This window comes from Coturnix japonica, chromosome 10, assembly GCF_054131305.1.
Source record: "Coturnix japonica strain WE chromosome 10, WE-NBRP24, whole genome shotgun sequence".
Lineage (NCBI taxonomy): Eukaryota > Metazoa > Chordata > Aves > Galliformes > Phasianidae > Coturnix > Coturnix japonica.
In genome coordinates, this window is record NC_140672.1 from 7235426 (window position 1) to 7256774 (window position 21349).

General features: G+C 47.5%; 2 protein-coding genes across 2 annotated transcripts; both read right to left on the bottom strand.

Moving 5' to 3' along the window:
- Nucleotides 1-827: 827 nt before the first annotated feature.
- On the bottom strand, nucleotides 828-2449 carry LOC146759211 (myosin-binding protein C, slow-type-like). Its single transcript, XM_085510168.1, has one exon. It carries the CDS (start codon nucleotides 2280-2282, stop codon nucleotides 1926-1928), a length of 357 nt encoding a protein of 118 aa, XP_085366294.1. The 5' UTR covers nucleotides 2283-2449; the 3' UTR covers nucleotides 828-1925.
- A 7011-nt stretch (nucleotides 2450-9460) lies between these two features.
- On the bottom strand, nucleotides 9461-18508 carry LOC146759212 (myosin-binding protein C, cardiac-type-like). Its single transcript, XM_085510321.1, has 3 exons — nucleotides 18502-18508; nucleotides 11461-11736; nucleotides 9461-9816 (listed from the first exon to the last, which is right to left on the bottom strand). Exons 1-3 carry the CDS (start codon nucleotides 18506-18508, stop codon nucleotides 9569-9571), a joined length of 531 nt encoding a protein of 176 aa, XP_085366447.1. The 3' UTR covers nucleotides 9461-9568.
- Between the last annotated feature and the right edge of the window lie 2841 nt (nucleotides 18509-21349).

The following is a 21349-nucleotide window of genomic DNA, read 5'->3' on the forward strand; positions in this document are numbered from 1 at the left end:
TGCACATACTTATCTTAGTCAAATGTTTAGGTGAACAAGAATTACAGTTTGGGATCTCAGGCACAGGAGAGATTTGAATAATATCTTGAATATTGCTTCCATTGTACATATATCAGTAATTATTATTCTACAGACAGACTGAAACAGGTCTTTGTGCCATACTAAATCCAAATACTTGCTACAAACCCAGGCAATCAAGTATAGGGGAAAAACCTCAGCACAGACTACTGCAACTGGATCACTGTATAATAGAAACTAGATTTTACTTGACTGTTCTCTGCTGTATTTCATACAACACCTGTCTTACCTGTGACACGAATCTTGAAGGTGAGTTTCTGGCCAGCAGCCTCGCAGCTGTACTCCCCTGCATCTTTCTTCTCCATCTGGCTCACCACCAGCCGACGCTGTTTGCCCTCTGACTCAGCCTTGAACTTCTTGCTCGAGGTGATCAGTTTCCCCTCCTTGTACCACTTCACCTCCGTCTTCTCCTGGGCCACCTCGCAGCTCAGCGTGGCATTTTCTGTTGGTGCAGCCTTCACCTCCTTCTGCACCTTCTCCTTGTTGATAAAAGCATCTTCTGCTTCTGGAATTGAAGGCAAATGGGCACATTTAAGACATGAATCTTTTCTACACAGCCTTCCCCAAATGCCCAAATTAGTCTTTGGACTGTACCGTTGAGGACAGCTTTCCCACTCACATTTCCTGACAGTGCTATGAACTGAATGCCAACATCTGAACTATATCAATTGCCAGTGAAGAACTTCCTCCCTGCCAGACCAAAACAGCTTAGATAGCCCTAAACTTGTTTTCATTTCCACCAGTATCATGTTCCAAAACCTTCAAAAATGAAAAAACACCCCTTTCCCCACTGTCCAGCAGCACACCAGCATACGCAGTCATTGAAAAGTCTGTTTCATACAAGGGGACAGGCATTAAATTGTCCAAACAAGCTGACAGTTGTAAGTTGCTTTGCCAGCAAAAGCCAGGTGAGGGGTCAAGGTTAAATTCTGTTTGTGATTAAGTCATAGTGAGGAAATGTATTTTTCTCACCTACTTATTTCTGAAAACAATTCTAATATCTCCTGAGTTTTCAGAGGCAGTAATAAAATGGTTTCCCCTATGGAATCATAGAACGGTTTGGGTATAGAAGGAAGCTTTAAAGATCATCCAGTCCAACCTCTTGCCGTGGTCAGGGACATCATTCACTAAATGAGGCTGCCCAGGGTCCCCATCCAGCCTGCCCTTGGACACTCCAATGATGAGTCACCCACAACCTGCACTGGACAATCTGTTCCAGTGTATCACCACCCTCATCATAAAGAACTTTTCTCATGTCTAAACTGAGTCTACCCTCTTCACTTTTGAAACCATTGCCCCTTCTTATGTTGCTACAGACCCTGGTAAAAAGCCTTTTTCCACTTTCTTATCAGACTCTCCTAATAAATAGAACGCCTGTCTTCCTCCATTTTGGAATGAAAAGCACCAGCTTGAAGCCTTTCTATTTTTAAGCATTTCTTTTGTACCTGCTATAGAGAAGAAAACAAAAGAAAATACTGGAAAACCTTTTTAGTTGCAGGTTTCTTTAATTTAATAGAAACCACCAATGCCGCCGTCTAGCATTGTGACCAAATGCTGTCTCTGAGACTATTTAGGAAGAAGCATTTGCAGGGGTGTGCTTGTGCCCTGAAGATATCTTTAATATTCTTTAATTTCCCCTGAAATTATTGACTTCTCATTTTGCTATCATTGCATCTACTTGAGATCCCCAGGGAAATTCCCAAATTATTTCCAGCCTGTCTTAAGCTGAGGCTACCCAAGTCCTCTGTGTTCATAGCTTCAGAAGGCAAACAGGAATGTACACAAATTAAACAGAATTTAAGCACCGTCTACATCACTGAATGCTGGGGTTAAATGTGTCAAGCCACTTAACTTTCCCCTCCTTCTTTGTTGGGGGGTTCAATACAGTCGAAACAATTTCTCTCATCTGTGACATGAATCTTGAAGGTGAGTTTCTGGCCAGCAGCCTCGCAGCTGTACTCCCCTGCATCTTTCTTCTCCACCTGGCTCACCACCAGCCGACGCTGTTTGCCCTCTGACTCCACCCTGAACTTCTTGCTCGAGGTGATCAGTTTCCCCTCCTTGTACCACTTCACCTCTGTCTTCTCCTGGGTCACCTCGCAGCTCAGCGTGGCATTTTCTGTTGGTGCAGCCTTCACCTCCTTCTGCACCTTCTGCTTGTTGATAAAGGCATCCTCTGCTTCTGGAATTGAACTGGAAAACATTGGGTAAAATATACATTAGATATGAGCAACTTGTGACTGGAAGACATTAAAAGTTGCTTCTATGTTGTATTGGACCATTTCCTGGAGCAACTCTGCTTCACAGTGTTTATCACACATTATAATGCATCCTCAGCACAGTCCCTATGGTCATCCCATCCCTCTGGGTAGTCTTTACTATCAGCTTGGACTCCTAATTTTCAGATTTCTTCGAATGAAGACAATGACAGATCTTCATCTCTCTGTCTTTTTGATATTGCTCCACTCTGCACTGGATATCAGCCAAGTACAGCTCAATTATGAAGACCTCAAAATCAGGAAACCATAGAAATTTAAGAGCAGAAAACCATCTTTTGACTCTACCCTTTGGTAATGATATAGCCCTTAATATGGTGAATATTTGGCCTACATTAGATTTTGTAGCTCAGTTTTATGCATAAAGCATGGTTTTGTACTCTCAGCAACCCCTGATTCTTCAGAGAACTGGCTGAGGTCATCTCCTCTTAATACCTAACACATATAGAAGAAAGTGTTTAAAGCCCACCTTACCCTTTGTGTCAACAAATGGAGTTAGCATCAGAAAGATATCAAGTGTAATTAGTTAGGCATACACACTTCAGTTAAGGGGATTCAGTTAATCACTTTGCTAAGTGGGATCGATTGATACATTGAATCTTTTATTGATTACTTTAATCACCGTTTTATCTGATTCTCCTTTTACCAACAACTGGTTGCTGAGAGCATTCATGCTAGTTCCTATTTGAGGCGTGGGAGAACAGATAAACCCTAAATAAATGGGCTTCCATTTCTATTCCATAGTTTGCCCTACAAAAGGCTGTAGAAGTGCAGAATATTTCTGACGCACTTACATCATGGACTTCTCTAGTGCTAGCCAGCTTGTAACAGCAGAGCAATTTTGAATAAGCTTCCTATGCTTTTTTGGGTCCCAGGAAAGATCCCAGGGTCCTGATGCTGATACCAAGACAGAGGCCCCAAGCATGAATGCAGGACTAGCAGGTGTGAGGGGGATTGACATTGCCTTTTATTTGCAGTGGAGACATGGAAGACCACTCATTCAGATCATTCATGCAAGCATATTCAGGCATACCCAGCTCAGGTGACCGGGAAGGCTCCTGCTCCCCAGCAGTCATGGCAAACCCTTCCATGACCTGTCCCCTATCTCCTTCCTCCCCGCTGTCACTCTGTGAAGCCTTCTGCTGCCATCCCTTTCCCTTCCTTCATGACTTTCTCCTCTGCATGCTGTCTGAATTCTGAGTGGCAGCAGCTGCCCAGGAGGGTAAGTTCAGCTCAAGTTGCTGTGCTGCTGACCGTTGCAGTACGTGCAATCCCAGGATTCACACCACAGCTCTACCACCAGCACTGCAGTCCACTGAAGGCGAGGGAGCAGGGCAGCAAGCCAATGCAAGAATGCAGTTGATACACTCTACATTTGACCTCCCTGCTTGTACTGACTGCAGAAGCATCATTCTCTCTGCCCATCTTCAACAGCCCCTGTTTTGACTGATGATTTTCAGGGGAGGTTCAAGTTGGATGTTAAGAAAAACTTCTTCTGAAGAGGAATGGTGATGTGGTGGCACAGCTTTGCAGGGAGGTGGTGGGGTCACCATCCCTGGGAGTGTTCAGTAACCATGGAGATGTGGCACTGAGGGACGTGGGCAGTGTGCATGGTGGGATGGGGTGAGGCTGGATGTGGGGATCTTTGTGGTCTTTTCCAACCACAATGATTTGATGAAGATCAGAAGGGTTGCTTATTAGCAAGACAACAAACATGGCCTAGACCAACCAGGTGATGCAAAACTTCTCACAAATGCAATGGAGCTTTGGCCCACTTCAAATAAGGATTTCAGCATGCACCACAAATACTGAGATAATGAGATGGCAGAATCAGCCCTTTTTACTCTAGTTTTCTATAGGTTTCCAAGGTGTGCAGCACTTGTTTCTTTTAAGCAAGAAGGTCTAATCTGCATCCCATAATGCTCAACACTCAGCACCTAACATTCAACATGTCCTTAAAATGGGATTGTTCTGTGCTACCAGTGGAACCCTGGGGTAGAGGAACCCTGAAAAGCTTTCTGAGTGCAATGGTAAGAGGAGAAATTAAGACTCAGGAAGCCATTGCACTTTGGGAGAAGCTAGTAAGATGAGGATTTCTGTAGTGAAAGAGCCAACCACTCCAAGAGTACTCATAATCCCTCCTGACTTTCACACCACATCATTTTGCAGTGAGGGCTGGACTTGCACGTCATGTTACAGTGGTACACATGAGAAATACAGCAACAGTAGCTAGGCAAGCACTCTCCACGTATGGCAGAGGAGGAGGTATTACATTACCCTGTGCAGCCATGAGCTCATCCGGTCTGAAAGAGAACAGAAAACCTTTGGTTTCTGAGGCAAACAGCTAATAATAGCCCTCAGCTAGCAAAATTCAAGTGTAAAAGCACTACATTGCTGTGTTTTCTCCCTACACCTCTGCAATAAGATGTGGGCTGGCTTTGGCTGCTGAGGATTAACTTGGTTGATTCCAGCTGTTGCCATAGTCTTTCTGTCATTGTTCATATTTCATTTTCTCTGACAGATACCTCCCAAATCTACCCTGTCTGTAATCCACTCTTTGCTGAAACTGCCAGTTTCCTGAGCCAAAAGCATGAGCGACACAACTCACGGAACAGATCCAAAGGCCCCAGAATCACATCCACGTGGTGTGGGAATAGTAAGAGCTGATGGTTTAGAGTCTACATCACAGGCAGCAGCAAAACTGTCTACTACAGGAGCAGAGATATATTGCACACCAGGGACTGAAGGAGCAGAATGCCCCAAGATGGAGAGAGCAAAGACTGCAACCTTTACAAGGGAACAGAACGCAAGCTATGCCCTGCAAGGACACCAGGTCTGTGTGAGCAGAAAGGCAGTAGACTCCCAGTACAGTTGCTCCTCCACATAGCTGACCAAATGCCAAACCTTGACCAGGATTAAGCTCCAATGTGTTCACTGCCATAAGAAAGAAGAGGAGAAAACAGATTCCCTGTCCTGATCAGCTCAGAATACAAGACAAGAACTGTAAAGTTAACAGAGAACAAGCTGACTTACGAGCAAAAACCAGCAGAGTGCAGCTACAAATAAAACAGAAGACAAACCCTCGTCATCAGCCAGCTCACTAATGGTCACTCAGAATGCAGCTGATGTGCCCATGGCTATCTGGAGTCTAAGTTAAAATTTACCAGATCTTGTGCAAAATATACTGACACCAGAGCAATCTCTACTGCAGCTGGAGTGAGAGATCTGCCTCCGTGCTAAACTCTCAGACTAATGAGAAACGTACAATTAGAAAGGTATCAATGGATTCATGACTGGTCATTACATTTACAGAACATGGAACGAATGGTCGTCAACATGGGATTCAACAAGACAAAGGCAAGTGCAATGCCTCTGACTAAAAGTTCTTAGGACACCAACAACCAAACCTTCTCAGTGCAGCCACAGTAGAGATCTGTAACTACTACTGTTGAAATATCAACTGGTAGAGCAGTGTTGCACATTGTACAAATCACAGTTGGACATCCATGGACAGCTCATTATAAAAGTAGTCCTAGGGGAAGAGCTGGATGAAACACTGTTAAAAACAAATAATCATTTTAGCTGCACGTTTGTAAGCATTTCTTTTCATCCTCCCCAAAACAGTTTCATGGCAGAATCAAGAGGACACATTCACACAGACGTTTCCACAGCCAGACTAGGGAATAATCAAAGAATATCAACCAAAATGTGTTTCCTACCTGTGACATGAATCTTGAGGGTGAGTTTCTGGCCAGCAGCCTCGCAGCTGTACTCCCCTGCATCTTTCTTCTCCACCTGGCTCACCACCAGCCGACGCTGTTTGCCCTCTGACTCCACCTTGAACTTCTTGCTCGAGGTGATCAGTTTCCCCTCCTTGTACCACTTCACCTCTGTCTTCTCCTGGGCCACCTCGCAGCTCAGCGTGGCATTTTGAGTCAGTACAGCCTTCACCTCCTATTGTACCTTGTCCTTGTTTGTAAACACGTCTTCTTTCTCTGCAGGGACATCACAACAGTCACACCGTTTTGCTGTAGTCTGCTGCAGAGCTAACTCCAGTTCCCCGTTTTCACTATACTTGCCCTTCACAGAGAGCATCGTGATGCCTCATTAAGACAGGAAAATACTTTCCCCTCTATTTTGCCTTGGGAAATGATAAGCATATCATTTCATATCATATCATATCACATCATATCACAAAGCTAAACATTTCTCAGTCTGATAGCAGATTTGGACATGAGATTTAGAACACCTGCATGCACTGCTGAACCTCCTCCCTTATCTTTTTTTCTTCTGATGTCTCTCTACATTTCCAGAAAATCAGAAGGGAACGGCCCTCTAGAACAGGCTGCCCAAGGAGACTGTGGATGCTCCATCCCTGCAGGCATTCAAGGCCAGGCTGGATGTGGTTCTGGGCAGCCTGGGCTGCTGCTTGGCAACCCTGCACATAGGAAGAAGGGGGTTGGAACTGGATGAGCACTGTGGGGCTTTGCAACCCAGGCCATTTATGAGTCTGATTAGTGGCATTTTCCACCTAATTGTGTCACTCAAATTTTGTAAACAGATCTCTTCAAACACCTCCCCTTTTCTCACTCCTTGCATGCCTGGTGTGCTCTTGCACTGTAACCCTGCAGACACCAGCTGACTACAAGAGCTGCACAAGTTACCCTCCTTGCCTATTGTTTGTTGCAGTAATTCATTCCTGGATGGAAAAGCACATGTAGAAAAGTGTTGCTATGACACTAGATGACAAAGAAAGTCCTATAGCCAAAATGTTTTGCACCAGAGAGGCTGTCAGTTGATCCTCCAAATGCAAGACACACCAAATGAAGCGTTCCTTTATCTCTGGGATTTCAAGCATTTTCTCACCTCTGACTTTCACTTGGAATGTTGCTTTGTCATCTTTTGTTTCACAGCTGTAGCTCCCTTGGTCTTTCAGGGTCACATATTTGACCATGAGCTTGCGGTGCGTCCCCTGGGAGATGATGGTTGTCCTCTGGTCCTGCTTCACCTCTGTTTGATCTTTCTTCCATACGACAGCTCCGCTTGCAGCTGACACCTCACACACCAGCTCCAGGTCTTCAGAAGGACTGACTGATATTTCTGGAGTCGTTTTGGGCTTGTTGACAGAATTAATGGCTTCATCTGAAGAAAAAAAGAGAAAGTGGTTTACATCCTGACTCAGGCTTATTCAGCACAGCATGAAGATACAGTTAGAACTGATTGTAATGTCTCTGCTCGTTACATTTGGGTGATTGAGTTTCACCTCTGGAGGTACTCACATACAAACGTGTGCTTGATTCTCCTGTGTAAGGAAAGAGTAAGTTCTATGCAGACAGTTCTTATTTCTTTTAATCAATTCTGTATTCTGCACATGTTCTTCTGAAGCTAAAATGAAGGCAGCTAAGTAACGTGTTTGCAATACATGAACAAACCTATTCAACACCTTGTCTCTAAGCTAACAAGCAGCGTTTGATGAGCACATCAGTATTTCATGCCCTTCATTCCATCCAGACAGAACCTGCCTGAGGAGCAAGCTGATGGCTGTCAGCTACAGGCAGACCTAGCTTAGTATTGCATTTCTTAGAGCAACAACTGTTGCTTTCAGTCACTGAATATAACAAGGCCAATTGCTATGCCAGGCACATTTATGGCATCAGTGAACAAATAATTCGTTAAAAATTGTAATAGACAGGAGACATCTATTGTTTTAAAACTAGGTGACCAAAGAAGAACAGTCCCTCTAGAGTCAAGCTGTGAAGAACTAATAGCACCAATCAATGTCACATAGATAGATTACTTCCCTGCCCTAAGACCATCTTGCGACCATTTGGTGCTCCTAATTAAGCACTCTTGATGGCTTTTTTGTCTGAGCCATGTGACATTTTGTGATAGGAGTTACTGCCAGTGTTCCCTTAACCCAACACCAAAGTAGGAGGTATCCATTCTCAGGGAATCATGCAGGCTTCCTCTGTATTTGATGCTCAGAGACAGCCCCAGAACTTTTTAAATCTTAGCTTAGCTCTCATCCAATAATGTTCATCAAACAGTGCAACTTGTCCTTTGGGAATGCCTTTGTTCTGCATCAACCAGTTCCAACGGAGTCTTCTTGGCTTGTTTTAGATCAGTTTTTCAACAGATAAAGCCAGAGTCTTTGAATTACAAAGTGAAATTGCAGAATGCATGATTCTCAACCAAACAGAACAGGAGGTGGGATGCAGGATGAATACCTGAGCCAACACCACCTGCAAGCAATCCTTCAATATCTTAGGAATCTCTAGCCATCCCAAATCCAGTGTTGTGCTTGATCTATCATCTCTGCTGAGTTTTTAGCTAGCTGATGGTGAGCATCATGGTGGTGATGGGTGAGCAGTCAGACTAGAGGGTCTTAATCAACCTTAAGGATCCTGTGATCAGAGGAACGTGAATGTGCTGTTAAAGGTCACAAGCGCTGCGCTGCAGCATGAGCATACACAGCGAAAGGCTTTCAGTAGAGCTTCAGTTCATAAATGAGGACTGGGTTATGGAAAATTGGCTCAAGATATAAACCAGAAAACAGATCTCAATGCCAGGTTCTGTGAATGCAGCCAGCTGAATTTCACAGATATTGAATTTCAATGACAATTTCTTGTGTTATTTTACCCTCCAGCTCCACCCTGAACAGGAACATGTCAGTGACAAGCATTACTCCTCCAGGCTTGACCTGACAGTGCTTTACTTGTACTATGAGCTAATGGCTGTGCTTACAGCACCTCAGGGAGACACCTCAGAGATCACAGCATCGTTCGGGTACAGCAGGAGACACTGAACTCTCCAAATATGGAGTTTAATTTGTCTAAAGAGGAGACAGGTTTCCAATGTTAAGAACTTAGGACCATTTCAGTCAGAGGTTTAAAGATGATGTAAGCGCTGAGGCAATTCATGAACTGGAAGAATGAAGCCCAGATGTGAGGGCTCAAGTCGTGACTCCAGCGTCAGTTGGAGCTAAGGCTGTCTTGAATTCATCACAACACAGTTACATTATTTGCTCATCCTGTGGATTTGCATAGGGACAACAGTAAGATCAGAATTGCTTCAATAGAGCTATGCAATCTTTGTCCTAAATACTGGAAACCCACAGGGCTGGACAAATAAAATGAATTAAGTCTGAAGTGCTTTACATGGATTGTGATCCCATGTTTGCCTCACAAACTTACCTGAGACTTTCCAATCAAAAATCAGAGTGTCATCTCCAATTTTGCAGATGTTCCCTCGTCGTCTTTCGTTACAGCTGAAGCCACAAGCTTATGCAGTTTCCCTTTATCTTCCATTGTGAATTTCTTACTGGTCGTGATTTCTTTGCCATTTTTGTACCACTTCACCATGACATTGGCTTCAGAGGTCTCAGAAACAAATTCAGCTTGTTTTCCAGCAACTGCCCTGATAACTCCTCCAGTTGTCTCTTTGATTATGAAGTCTGCCAGTGCTGAAACAAAATATGGACACTCAAAATACATATGATGGTAAAGAACTGCAGAGACATTGGTGACCATGAGGCATTCATTTATCATAAGATCAAACGTGCACGTTTAATCCTAGTTCTAATTGCTAGATTCTAATTCAGAAGCTGGCAAATTGGCAGCTTTTATAAACCACGTACCAGATTACCTTATCTCCACAAGTTGAAGGACATACACTGTACAGGGGACAGAGCCAAAGGAAGAAGCCCAAGGCTTCAAGAAAATGTCTAAAATAGGAAAACTGAGGAAAGAATTGGAACAAGCAAACTAGAAGGAAATCAATGGAGGGGGTATCTATTACTGCACTGTAACCCCCTGGCAAACAAATCGAGCCTAAAAGATGGAGATGTCACTTAGGACTGAAAAGAAAAACAGAATTCCTTTATGGAAATTAATTGGAGTGCAAAAGTTAGATGATAAAACTGGCCCCTATTAACACACAGTGGAATAATTGACTTCAAAGATTCAAAATCTCACCACTGTCTTAGCCAAAAGTTTAAGCCTAAGTCCACGGTCCTATTTTACTGAGGGTAATTGAGCTTGTTTTCCAACTTCTTGTTAACATATCATTTCAAAACAGCGCACACAACTGAGTTGGGTCTGTTGAGACAGCGCAGTCAGAGCTGCTAAAATCAAAGTCTGGATTATGCATGCATTTGTTCTGCAGTTCCAAGAACACGCATGTATAATACAAATTCAACAACGTTCTACAGAATGCCTGTATTTAGGAGCTCGAGAGCCAGCTGATGGACACTGGGATGACTGAGATCCTGTCAATACATTTAACTCCATCCTATCATACAGTCAAATTTCATTCATTTTTTCAGGAACTGTCTCTTATCATTGTAGTCCCCTCACCACTGCTGGATGTGAGCCCAACCACACAAAAGCAGCTGCTGGTTTTCACTGCAGATACTCCAGTAAGGAGAAACAGCCTCCGGACTGGACCAGCTGAGCGTGGCCCTACCAGGATTTGCTCCAAAGGTCTTATTACCAGTAGTGCTTCCTGATGAAATACATGGGGGTCCTCCTTTGATTCCAACCCCAACCCACCCCACCATGTCCCCTGATAACATCCATCAGGGCCACATCTCGACAGCTCCTGAACACCTCCAGGGATCCCACCACCTCCCTGGGCAGCCTGTGCCAGTTAATTCTGTGGACAGACCTGCCAGTATGAAATATCATGCTAACATGACAAAGAGAGAGAAGAAAAGCAAAATTAAGACTAGCTGACAAGCCTTGGCAGGAAGCTCTGCTCTCCATCAATTTAGTTCCTGTGACTCTTCACAGGTCTCTTCTACATTTTGGATCACTGCTACAAAAAGAGCTCTTGACATCATCTCTTGTGGCCACCCTGACAGAAGAGCAGGAAGGCTGGGATGCTCTTTTTCCTATCTTTCCCTTGATTTCCTCTATATCTTAGGGACGAATCACAGGACAGAACACAGAAATCAAATGGCTCTACAAAGCAGATTGGCCAGTTCAAGTCAAAACAGCCACTGAAAACACCCCAGATGCTGTCTGACAACAGCTGGACTGTCGGGGAGTCAGGTGAATGCAGTCTGCTGGCCCTGGGCAGGAAGAGGACAGCCCAGACTGTCACATACCTTTCACTGAAAGCTGATAGAGCATTTTATCCCCCTCACAGATGCACTGACAACTTCCAGCAGCATCCATTGAGACGCTGTGAATTTTCAGGGTGTGTTTCTTCCCCACAATGTGCAGCTCATATTTTCCACTGGCCTTGAGCTCCTTCCCATCCTTCATCCACTCCACAGTAGCACCTGTGTCTGAAAGCTCAGCCTGCAGTTTGGCTTCCTCACGCAGCCGAGCGCAGATCTTTTCTACATCTTTGCTCTTCTTGGTAAATCTCACTGCAGCACCTGTCAGGAGCAAAGGCCTCGTTATTTCAATTGATATCAGGCTAACGTGGTCAATGTTTGCTGCAACATCTCTGAAAAAGTATCACCTTCTGTTCCTGCACTCATCATTGTGTCAGTGCTGAGCAATTCAAGATATTTCATTTGGTCTTCTTGCCAGATTTACTAAGTAAAAATCAACCAAACATCTCCTTCTACTGATTAAGAATGCTCTAAACATGCTTCTGCAGAGGTTTCCACCCAATGACAAACAAGTCCTCCCATAACGAATGTTTATTTGTAATATTTTGTCATGCAAAGCTGATTGATAGAGATATTATTGGAATGATTGCTCCCCTACTTCTAAACTATTCCAGTGCAATCAGAAAGGCTGTCTGAACCTGGAGGTGAAAATACTGCTCTATGGTGATGCAGTGGTAAACATGGTGACTGAATGCACTGGCCAGTAGCTGTGAACTGCAGACATTCATCAGCTGGCATGAAGCAATCTGGTTCAGATACCAAGCAGCTGGGTAGATTGGCTTACCCTACACTCAGTGCTATCATGTTTAGGTCACTACCAGGACTCACGTCAGTCCATGGGATGCAATTTCAGGTATTTGGTACAGTCAGTGAATGCCTGCAGCCCCACTTCTAATCATCAGATCACAGTAACTATGCCTTGACTGTAAGAGGAAAGGAGAAGGATCAAAGCAAATACCTCTCACTCTCATCTTGGTGCTGACATCAACATTTTTGGCAACAAATTTCACTTCTGCTCCATCATCGTTCTTGGTGACCTACTTTATGATTAGGCTGTGAGTAGTTTGGGTTCTCTTGATGATGCAGGTCTCGCTTTCCTGTAAGACTTTACCATTGAGGCATCAAGTGCCACAACACGTTGTTGTAAGGTCAATAGTAAACATGGCATCCCCTCCAGGTACAGCTTCACCAGTTGTTAGGGGGGATTTCACAGCCAGGACTGGGTCTGAGGAAGAACAACATGAATGTCTTAATGCTCTTTAGATGCAAGTCTGGTATCTCATTTAGAGATGGAAGATTAAATCATAGGTACATTTCTACTTCTCCCTTTGCATGAGTGCTGGAAGAAGCACTTCTATGCTTAAGATCTGCTACAGAAAGTTCTGCCTCTTGCACATGTGACATATCAAAAGATAAGGATATTCATCTCTCTGTCACAGAAACATAACTCGTATCACTTTAGTGGTATCTGGAGGTTGATAGGAGATAGGAGAACTGGGAATAAAGGAAATCCTTTGGTGTGTTAATGCACTACTGTCCTTAAAGTCAAAGGAAGCATCTTTAGGGAACCAACAGCTGCTCAGCACACACTGACCCATTTCCATTGGGGTTTTTGTGCTTACCAAGGTGCACGCTCCCTGGGAATTCCAGAGACGGGCTCTGTCCATGCGCATTGACTGCAGACACTCGGAACTGATCATCAGCCTCTTCAGACAGATTGCTCACCGTGAACTCTGGGACGGGGACATGAGACTCGTGGCACCTCACCCACGTGAAGCCAGTTAGTTTCTTGCATTCCACAATGTAGCCATGGATTGGAATGGGGCGGTGCATCTTCGGAGGGGACCATGCCAGCGTCACTGAGCTTTCTGTTTTATTTTTCATCACGGGGTCAGTTGGGGGCTGGGTGGGAGGTTTTCTGGGAGCTGAACAGAAATAAATACAGGAATATTAGCATAAGGTCATTTAGGCTGGAAAAGACCTTCAAGATCAGCAGACTCAACTTGCAGCATGACCTACTGAGTCCCACCATTAACTACTGTGGTACCTGAGGACATACATGACAAGCTTATTCCTGCAGGTATTTACATAGTGAATATATTCACCCTCTGGTTGCTTTGGAACATTTTAGAGGTTAAAATCCCATCAGACTTTTTCACTGTGTGCAGCCACTGATACAGGCAGGAGGCTGGGAATTACCTGATGGGCTCTAGTTACAGACTACTGACACAGTAAAGGATTGATTTCATTTCATTTTGGCCATCAGAAAGTTTGGTGTCTGGTTTAAGTCATTCATCTAGACTCCAATTATAATCATATGGAGAACAGCGCATTTAGGAGAACTCATCTCAATAAACCTGAATGAAATCATAGAATCATAGGATCACAGGAGGGCTTGGGTTGGAAGAAAACATCAAGATCATTCAGTTCTAAACACCCTGTCATGGGCTGGCTGCACACTAACCAGCTCAGGCTGCCCATCACCCATCCAACCTCGCCTTCAACACCAAGGACAGGCACCCACAGCTTCTCTGGGCAGCCTGAAATGGAAGCAATGAGCCACATGTTGAAGATACTCAAACATTCATGACTGTAGAGAGAGCCAAATACTCCATACATATTGCCTGCCTGGTAAATGGCATTAAAATGCCAACAACAGACTCATCCAGCTCATTGAAAATGGTGTGAACATGGCGTACAGGATTCTTCCAGCAGCTAGTTAGATCTGCGAAGTGTAAAAACATGAAATCTCAATGCGATACCATTTTCCCTCATAACATAAACAGACACATAACTGCTTTGGGGTGCACTGTTACCAGCCTGTCAGTTGCTGTTGGTCAGTGCTAGATGCCAAAGGTCCCACTAACACAGCATGAAGCCGAAAGCTAGACGCTGGAATCAGATCTCCTGACCTTACCATCAGAAATCGAGATGTCATATTTTGCTCAGAGGTGCCTGCTTGTAGGAGGGACAGCTTCCGAGCTTTTTCTGCTCCAGGAACCAGCTCCAGCTTCAGAATTTAAACAGTAGTCAGAAATTAAACTGAGCTTTGTCACCTCCATCAAATAGAAGGAGTGGTTGGGTGGTACAGCTTTCCAAATAACTTAGAAACTGGCACAACAATCAGATACCTACCTTTTCTTTTTGAACTTGTTAATACATAGAGCTTAATAGCATCAGAATGCCCCAAGCACTTCAGACAACAGGACAGCTGTAAACCCTTCTTTAAGGATTCCTTTGTTTAACCACTGAGTAACTGTAATTCAGTGGTGCTGGTGGGAGAAGGGAAGTCCTAATCTTCCCAGATGGTGAATAGAGTTGATGTTCACATGCAGACTGGTGCTGCAGCACAGCCAGAAACCACTCATCTGGGAAACACAGAACCAAGAAAACAATGGGAATAGCTTCATAAAATCAGGCAGCTTCACCCAAATTTCATGTCAGGTCCATTATTCTTCCTATTTTCAGGAAGAAATGTTTTCCCTTATTCTTGTAGTTTTATTTTCTTTTCCTTTCCAGCAAGCAGCTTTGTAGCTTACAAATTGTTTTCTAATCACCTCCTGGTGTGGACAAATCACACAGGTCTGACTCCATGTTTTACATAGTTAGCATTTTATATTTGTTCCACTATGGAACTGTACAGTCATAGAATGGCCTGGGTTGAAAAGGATCCCAAAGATCATCCAGTTCCAACCCCCTGCTATGTGCAGGGATGCCAACCACCAGACCAGGCTGCCCAGAGCCACATCCAGCCTGGCCTTGAATGCCTGCAGGGATGGGGCATCCACAGCCTCCTTGGGCAACCTGTTCCAGTGCGTCACCACCCTCTGAGCGAAAAACATCTTCCTAAGATCCAACCTAAACCTCCCCTGTCTCAGTTTAAAACCATTCCCCCTTGTTCTATCACTGTCCACCCTCATAAACAGCCATTCCCCCTCCTGTTTATACGCTCCAATCAAGTACTCAAAGGCCACAATGAGGTCTCCCCACAGCCTTCCATTCTCCAGGCTAAACAAGCCCAGATCCCTCCACCTTTCCTCATAGGAGAGCTGCTCCAGCCCTCTGATCATCACAGTGGCCCTCCTCTGGACCTCCCCCAACAGCTCCACATCCTTCCCAGGCCTGGACACAGTGCTGCAAATATGGCCTCACAGGAGCTGAGCAGGAGGGGACAATCACCTCCCTCTCCTGCTGGCCACCCCTTTTTCAGTGCAGCCCAGAACACACATGGATCTATCTTTTCCATACGGATATTGCCATCTGTGTACATATATATACCACACCTACACCCCCACAATCTGCTACAACTCCATAGAATTATCAAGGTTGGAAAAGACCTGGATGATCTTATGATCTTATGATCTCAGATCTTATGATCTGGATGATCTTATAATCATCCAGTCCAACCATCACCAATACTTCCCAGTTAAATCACATCCCTCAACACAACACCCAAACTTTTTGTGAACTTCCCAGGGTCGGTGACTCTACATGAGAGAAAAGGGCACTCAGATAAGGGATTCTGCATTTGCTATTAGCAGAGGTGGGATGAGACCGAGCACTGCCCCAGCTCCTGGGATAACGCAGAAGGGCTGAGACCTTCCAGCTGCTTCCACCCAGGGTCACACAGCAAAGCCGACCCTACAGGAGTCTGCGTCATTCTTTGCATGGCATTGCTAAGAGGAAGATCCCCCCGCTACCCTTGGCTCTACACTCCAGCTGCTGTCTGCCATCTGTAAAGCCACCACAGCTCTCCTACTGGAGTTCCCATCTGCACAGTGACAGCTTGGTTTCTTCTTACTGTCAAAGCAGCCACAGCCTCAGTGCTTCTCAAATCTCCCCTTTTCAGCTGATTTCCTCTTTCTAGTGGCTGGGCAATTCCTCCCTCTCACAGTCATCCCTCTGCCCCACTCTGTGCCCACAGACCCACAGAGGGCACACAGAGCCAGCCCTGTCCCAGCTGCTGCCGCTTCACATCTGACAGTCTCAGGAGCTGAGATCCAGGCTGAGACAGCACTGCCCAGACATGGTTTGTAGGACGTTTGTGAGAGGAAATAGGGAGGTTTGTGATTAAACCTGCCCCCTAAGGAGGAAGGCAATGCTGCCTGCAGCCCCAGCAGGCATTACAAAACATCCCCATTTACAGGAGGGTTTTAAATAGCACAATTCAGGAACTACAACTGCACAAATTCCCGCATGCCCTGCAATAACTTTGGGAATGGACAAGGTTCTACCACCTGTGCAATGCCATCGAAATAACAACCATCCACCTGTAAACCTCCATCCTCTCCCCTGCTGCACAAAGGGAAGCTCAACCGCAGTGCACAAATGTCCCAGCAATGTCTGAGCACTGCTCTGTGCATCCCAACCTGCTCATCCCATCCACTCCTGGCTGGGCAGCAGGATTGGGGTGGCACACTGCAATGGGCACAGAGGAACATGGAAGCCCCACACATGTGAGGAAGGGGCTGGCTGTGCTCCACACTCACGTTATCAGACGTGATTTGCCCTTCTGTGGGGAGCCTCTGCTCTTTCCCAGCTCATCCTCCAGCGTCTGGGACTCCAGGATCTCATTCAGGCTGTTGTTGGCTGCGGGGCAGCTCCATGAAGAGCCGCCCCTCCACCGACCGGCACACAACAGCCGCTCCCGCGCACTGCGGCTCAGCCAATCGGAGCCGGCGGAGCTGCCGCTGCCCGATGGGACCCCCCCCCCCACATATTGACCCCCCAGACGAGGAAGAGGAGGAGGAGAGCGACGAGGAGCTGCCGCAGGAGCTGACGTTGGGGCGGGGGGGCAACGCGGGGGGGGGTCGGCAGTGGGGGGTGGGGGAGGGGGTGGGGCAGCATTACCCCCGGACCCCGTGGACCCCGCCCCCAGCCAAAGTGCTGCTCTCCGACCCCCGCGGGCTCTTTGTGCAGCCGCTGCCCTCCAGTTATAGGACCCCCCCCCCCCCTATATTGCGCTTTGCTCACCCCCATCCCCCAACTCCGGAACCCCCCCCCCACTCACCACATCGCCCCCTCCCCCCCGGGTGGGGTTATGGGGGGTGGGGGTGGGGTCGACGATGTGCTGTAAGCCGTGCCGGGGTCGTGTGACAACCCCCCCCCCCCATCAAGATGAATGGGGAACTGAATGGGGTTTTTGTGCTTACCAAGGTGCACGCTCCCTGGGAATTCCAGAGACGGGCTCTGTCCATGCGCATTGACTGCAGACACTTGGAACTGATCATCAGCCTCTGCAGACAGATTTACAGCCCCTGCACAGCTCTATATAACACTCTTATAGAACTACCTCTAGTGGAAGCAATCTCCACACAGAGATCCTTTCCCAGAACACTCCGACACGGGGGGGGGCATAACGGGGAGGGGGCCACATACACACACAGCACCGGGGGGGGCCCGTAACTGACCCCCACCCATTCTTTAAAGGGGTGGGGGGTCCGTTTTAATGGGGGGGGGGGCGAGACCACCTTCACTCCCCCCCCATCCCTTAAAAGGGGTTGTCCATTTTGGTGGGGGGGGGGCAGTGACAATCTCCCCCCCCCCCATCGTTTAAAGGAGGGGGGGTCCGAGACCACCCCCCCACACCCCATCTTTTAAGGGGGGGGGTCGGGGGCTCATGGGGGGCAGCACAACGTGCACAACTTTGGGGGGGGGGGCTTTAAAAGGAGGGGGTTACAAAAAGCATAGCTCTCAACTATAGATGGGATTGGGGGGGGCTGTATCGATGGGGGGGGCCCCTTAATGCAGGGGGGGCACAGCGTAAGGCAGCGGCTTTGAGGGGGGGGTTGGGGCTGTTTGGCCTTTGGGGGGGTTATTGTGTGCCCCACCCCCACCACCCCCACACACAATGGGGTGTTAATGTGGGGGGGGGGGGCTTAGATTAGTTGCGTTGCGTTCCCTATAGCTGCCCCCCCCCCGTCATTAACCCCCCCGCTTTATCCCCACGGCTGAGCCCCCCCCCGACAGCTCCCCATTCATCTTGATGGGGGGGGGGGGTTGTCACACGACCCCGGCACGGCTTACAGCACATCGTCGACCCCACCCCCATCCCCATAACCCCACTCGGGGGGGGAGGGGGCGATGTGGTGAGTGGGGGGGGGGTTCCGGAGGTGGGGGTGAGCAAAGCGCAATATGGGGGGGGGGGTCCTATAACTGGAGGGCAGCGGCTGCACAAAGAGCCCGCGGGGGTCGGAGAGCAGCACTTTGGCTGGGGGCGGGGTCCACGGGGTCCGGGGGTAATGCTGCCCCACCCCCTCCCCCACCCCCCACTGCCGACCCCCCCCCCGCGTTGCCCCCCCGCCCCAACGTCAGCTCCTGCGGCAGCTCCTCGTCGCTCTCCTCCTCCTCTTCCTCGTCTGGGGGGTCAATATGTGGGGGGGGGGGTCCCATCGGGCAGCGGCAGCTCCGCCGGCTCCGATTGGCTGAGCCGCAGTGCGCGGGAGCGGCTGTTGTGTGCCGGTCGGTGGAGGGGCGGCTCTTCATGGAGCTGCCCCGCAGCCAACAACAGCCTGAATGAGATCCTGGAGTCCCAGACGCTGGAGGATGAGCTGGGAAAGAGCAGAGGCTCCCCACAGAAGGGCAAATCACGTCTGATAACGTGAGTGTGGAGCACAGCCAGCCCCTTCCTCACATGTGTGGGGCTTCCATGTTCCTCTGTGCCCATTGCAGTGTGCCACCCCAATCCTGCTGCCCAGCCAGGAGTGGATGGGATGAGCAGGTTGGGATGCACAGAGCAGTGCTCAGACATTGCTGGGACATTTGTGCACTGCTGTTGAGCTTCCCTTTGTGCAGCAGGGGAGAGGATGGAGGTTTACAGGTGGATGGTTGTTCTTTCTATGGCATTGCACAGGTGGTAGAACCTTGTCCATTCCCAAACTTATTCCAGGGCATGCGGGAATTTGTGCAGTTGTAGTTCCTGAATTGTGCTATTTAAAACCCTCCTGTAAATGGGGATGTTTTGTAATGCCTGCTGGGGCTGCAGGCAGCATTGCCTTCCTCCTTAGGGGGCAGGTTTAATCACAAACCTCCCTATTTCCTCTCACAAACGTCCTACAAACCATGTCTGGGCAGTGCTGTCTCGGCCTGGATCTCAGCTCCTGAGACTGTCAGATGTGAAGCAGCAGCAGCTGGGACAGGGCTGGCTCTGTGTGCCCTCTGTGGGTCTGTGGGCACAGAGTGGGGCAGAGGGATGACTGTGAGAGGGAGGAATTGCCCAGCCACTAGAAAGAGGAAATCAGCTGAAAAGGGGAGATTTGAGAAGCACTGAGGCTGTGGCTGCTTTGACAGTAAGAAGAAACCAAGCTGTCACTGTGCAGATGGGAACTCCAGTAGGAGAGCTGTGGTGGCTTTACAGATGGCAGACAGCAGCTGGAGTGTAGAGCCAAGGGTAGGGGGGGGATCTTCCTCTTAGCAATGCCATGCAAAGAATGACGCAGACTCCTGTAGGGTCGGCTTTGCTGTGTGACCCTGGGTGGAAGCAGCTGGAAGGTCTCAGCCCTTCTGCGTTATCCCAGGAGCTGGGGCAGTGCTCGGTCTCATCCCACCTCTGCTAATAGCAAATGCAGAATCCCTTATCTGAGTGCCCTTTTCTCTCATGTAGAGTCACCGACCCTGGGAAGTTCACAAAAAGTTTGGGTGTTGTGTTGAGGGATGTGATTTAACTGGGAAGTATTGGTGATGGTTGGACTGGATGATTATAAGATCATCCAGATCATAAGATCTGAGATCATAAGATCATAAGATCATCCAGGTCTTTTCCAACCTTGATAATTCTATGGAGTTGTAGCAGATTGTGGGGGTGTAGGTGTGGTATATATATGTACACAGATGGCAATATCCGTATGGAAAAGATAGATCCATGTGTGTTCTGGGCTGCACTGAAAAAGGGGTGGCCAGCAGGAGAGGGAGGTGATTGTCCCCTCCTGCTCAGCTCCTGTGAGGCCATATTTGCAGCACTGTGTCCAGGCCTGGGAAGGATGTGGAGCTGTTGGGGGAGGTCCAGAGGAGGGCCACTGTGATGATCAGAGGGCTGGAGCAGCTCTCCTATGAGGAAAGGCGGAGGGATCTGGGCTTGTTTAGCCTGGAGAATGGAAGGCTGTGGGGAGACCTCATTGTGGCCTTTGAGTACTTGATTGGAGCGTATAAACAGGAGGGGGAATGGCTGTTTATGAGGGTGGACAGTGATAGAACAAGGGGGAATGGTTTTAAACTGAGACAGGGGAGGTTTAGGTTGGATCTTAGGAAGATGTTTTTCGCTCAGAGGGTGGTGACGCACTGGAACAGGTTGCCCAAGGAGGCTGTGGATGCCCCATCCCTGCAGGCATTCAAGGCCAGGCTGGATGTGGCTCTGGGCAGCCTGGTCTGGTGGTTGGCATCCCTGCACATAGCAGGGGGTTGGAACTGGATGATCTTTGGGATCCTTTTCAACCCAGGCCATTCTATGACTGTACAGTTCCATAGTGGAACAAATATAAAATGCTAACTATGTAAAACATGGAGTCAGACCTGTGTGATTTGTCCACACCAGGAGGTGATTAGAAAACAATTTGTAAGCTACAAAGCTGCTTGCTGGAAAGGAAAAGAAAATAAAACTACAAGAATAAGGGAAAACATTTCTTCCTGAAAATAGGAAGAATAATGGACCTGACATGAAATTTGGGTGAAGCTGCCTGATTTTATGAAGCTATTCCCATTGTTTTCTTGGTTCTGTGTTTCCCAGATGAGTGGTTTCTGGCTGTGCTGCAGCACCAGTCTGCATGTGAACATCAACTCTATTCACCATCTGGGAAGATTAGGACTTCCCTTCTCCCACCAGCACCACTGAATTACAGTTACTCAGTGGTTAAACAAAGGAATCCTTAAAGAAGGGTTT

What these genes read in the sequence shown, in the direction of transcription:
- LOC146759211 (XM_085510168.1), bottom strand. Translation starts at nt 2,282, where the DNA reads ATGTTTTCCAGTTCAATTCCAGAAGCAGAGGATGCCTTTATCAACAAG.
- LOC146759212 (XM_085510321.1), bottom strand. An exon ending in CTATCAGCTTTCAGTGAAAG is followed by an intron (nt 9,817 to 11,460) that starts GTATGTGACAGT and finishes ATTTTGTTTCAG; the next exon opens with CACTGGCAGACTTCATAATC.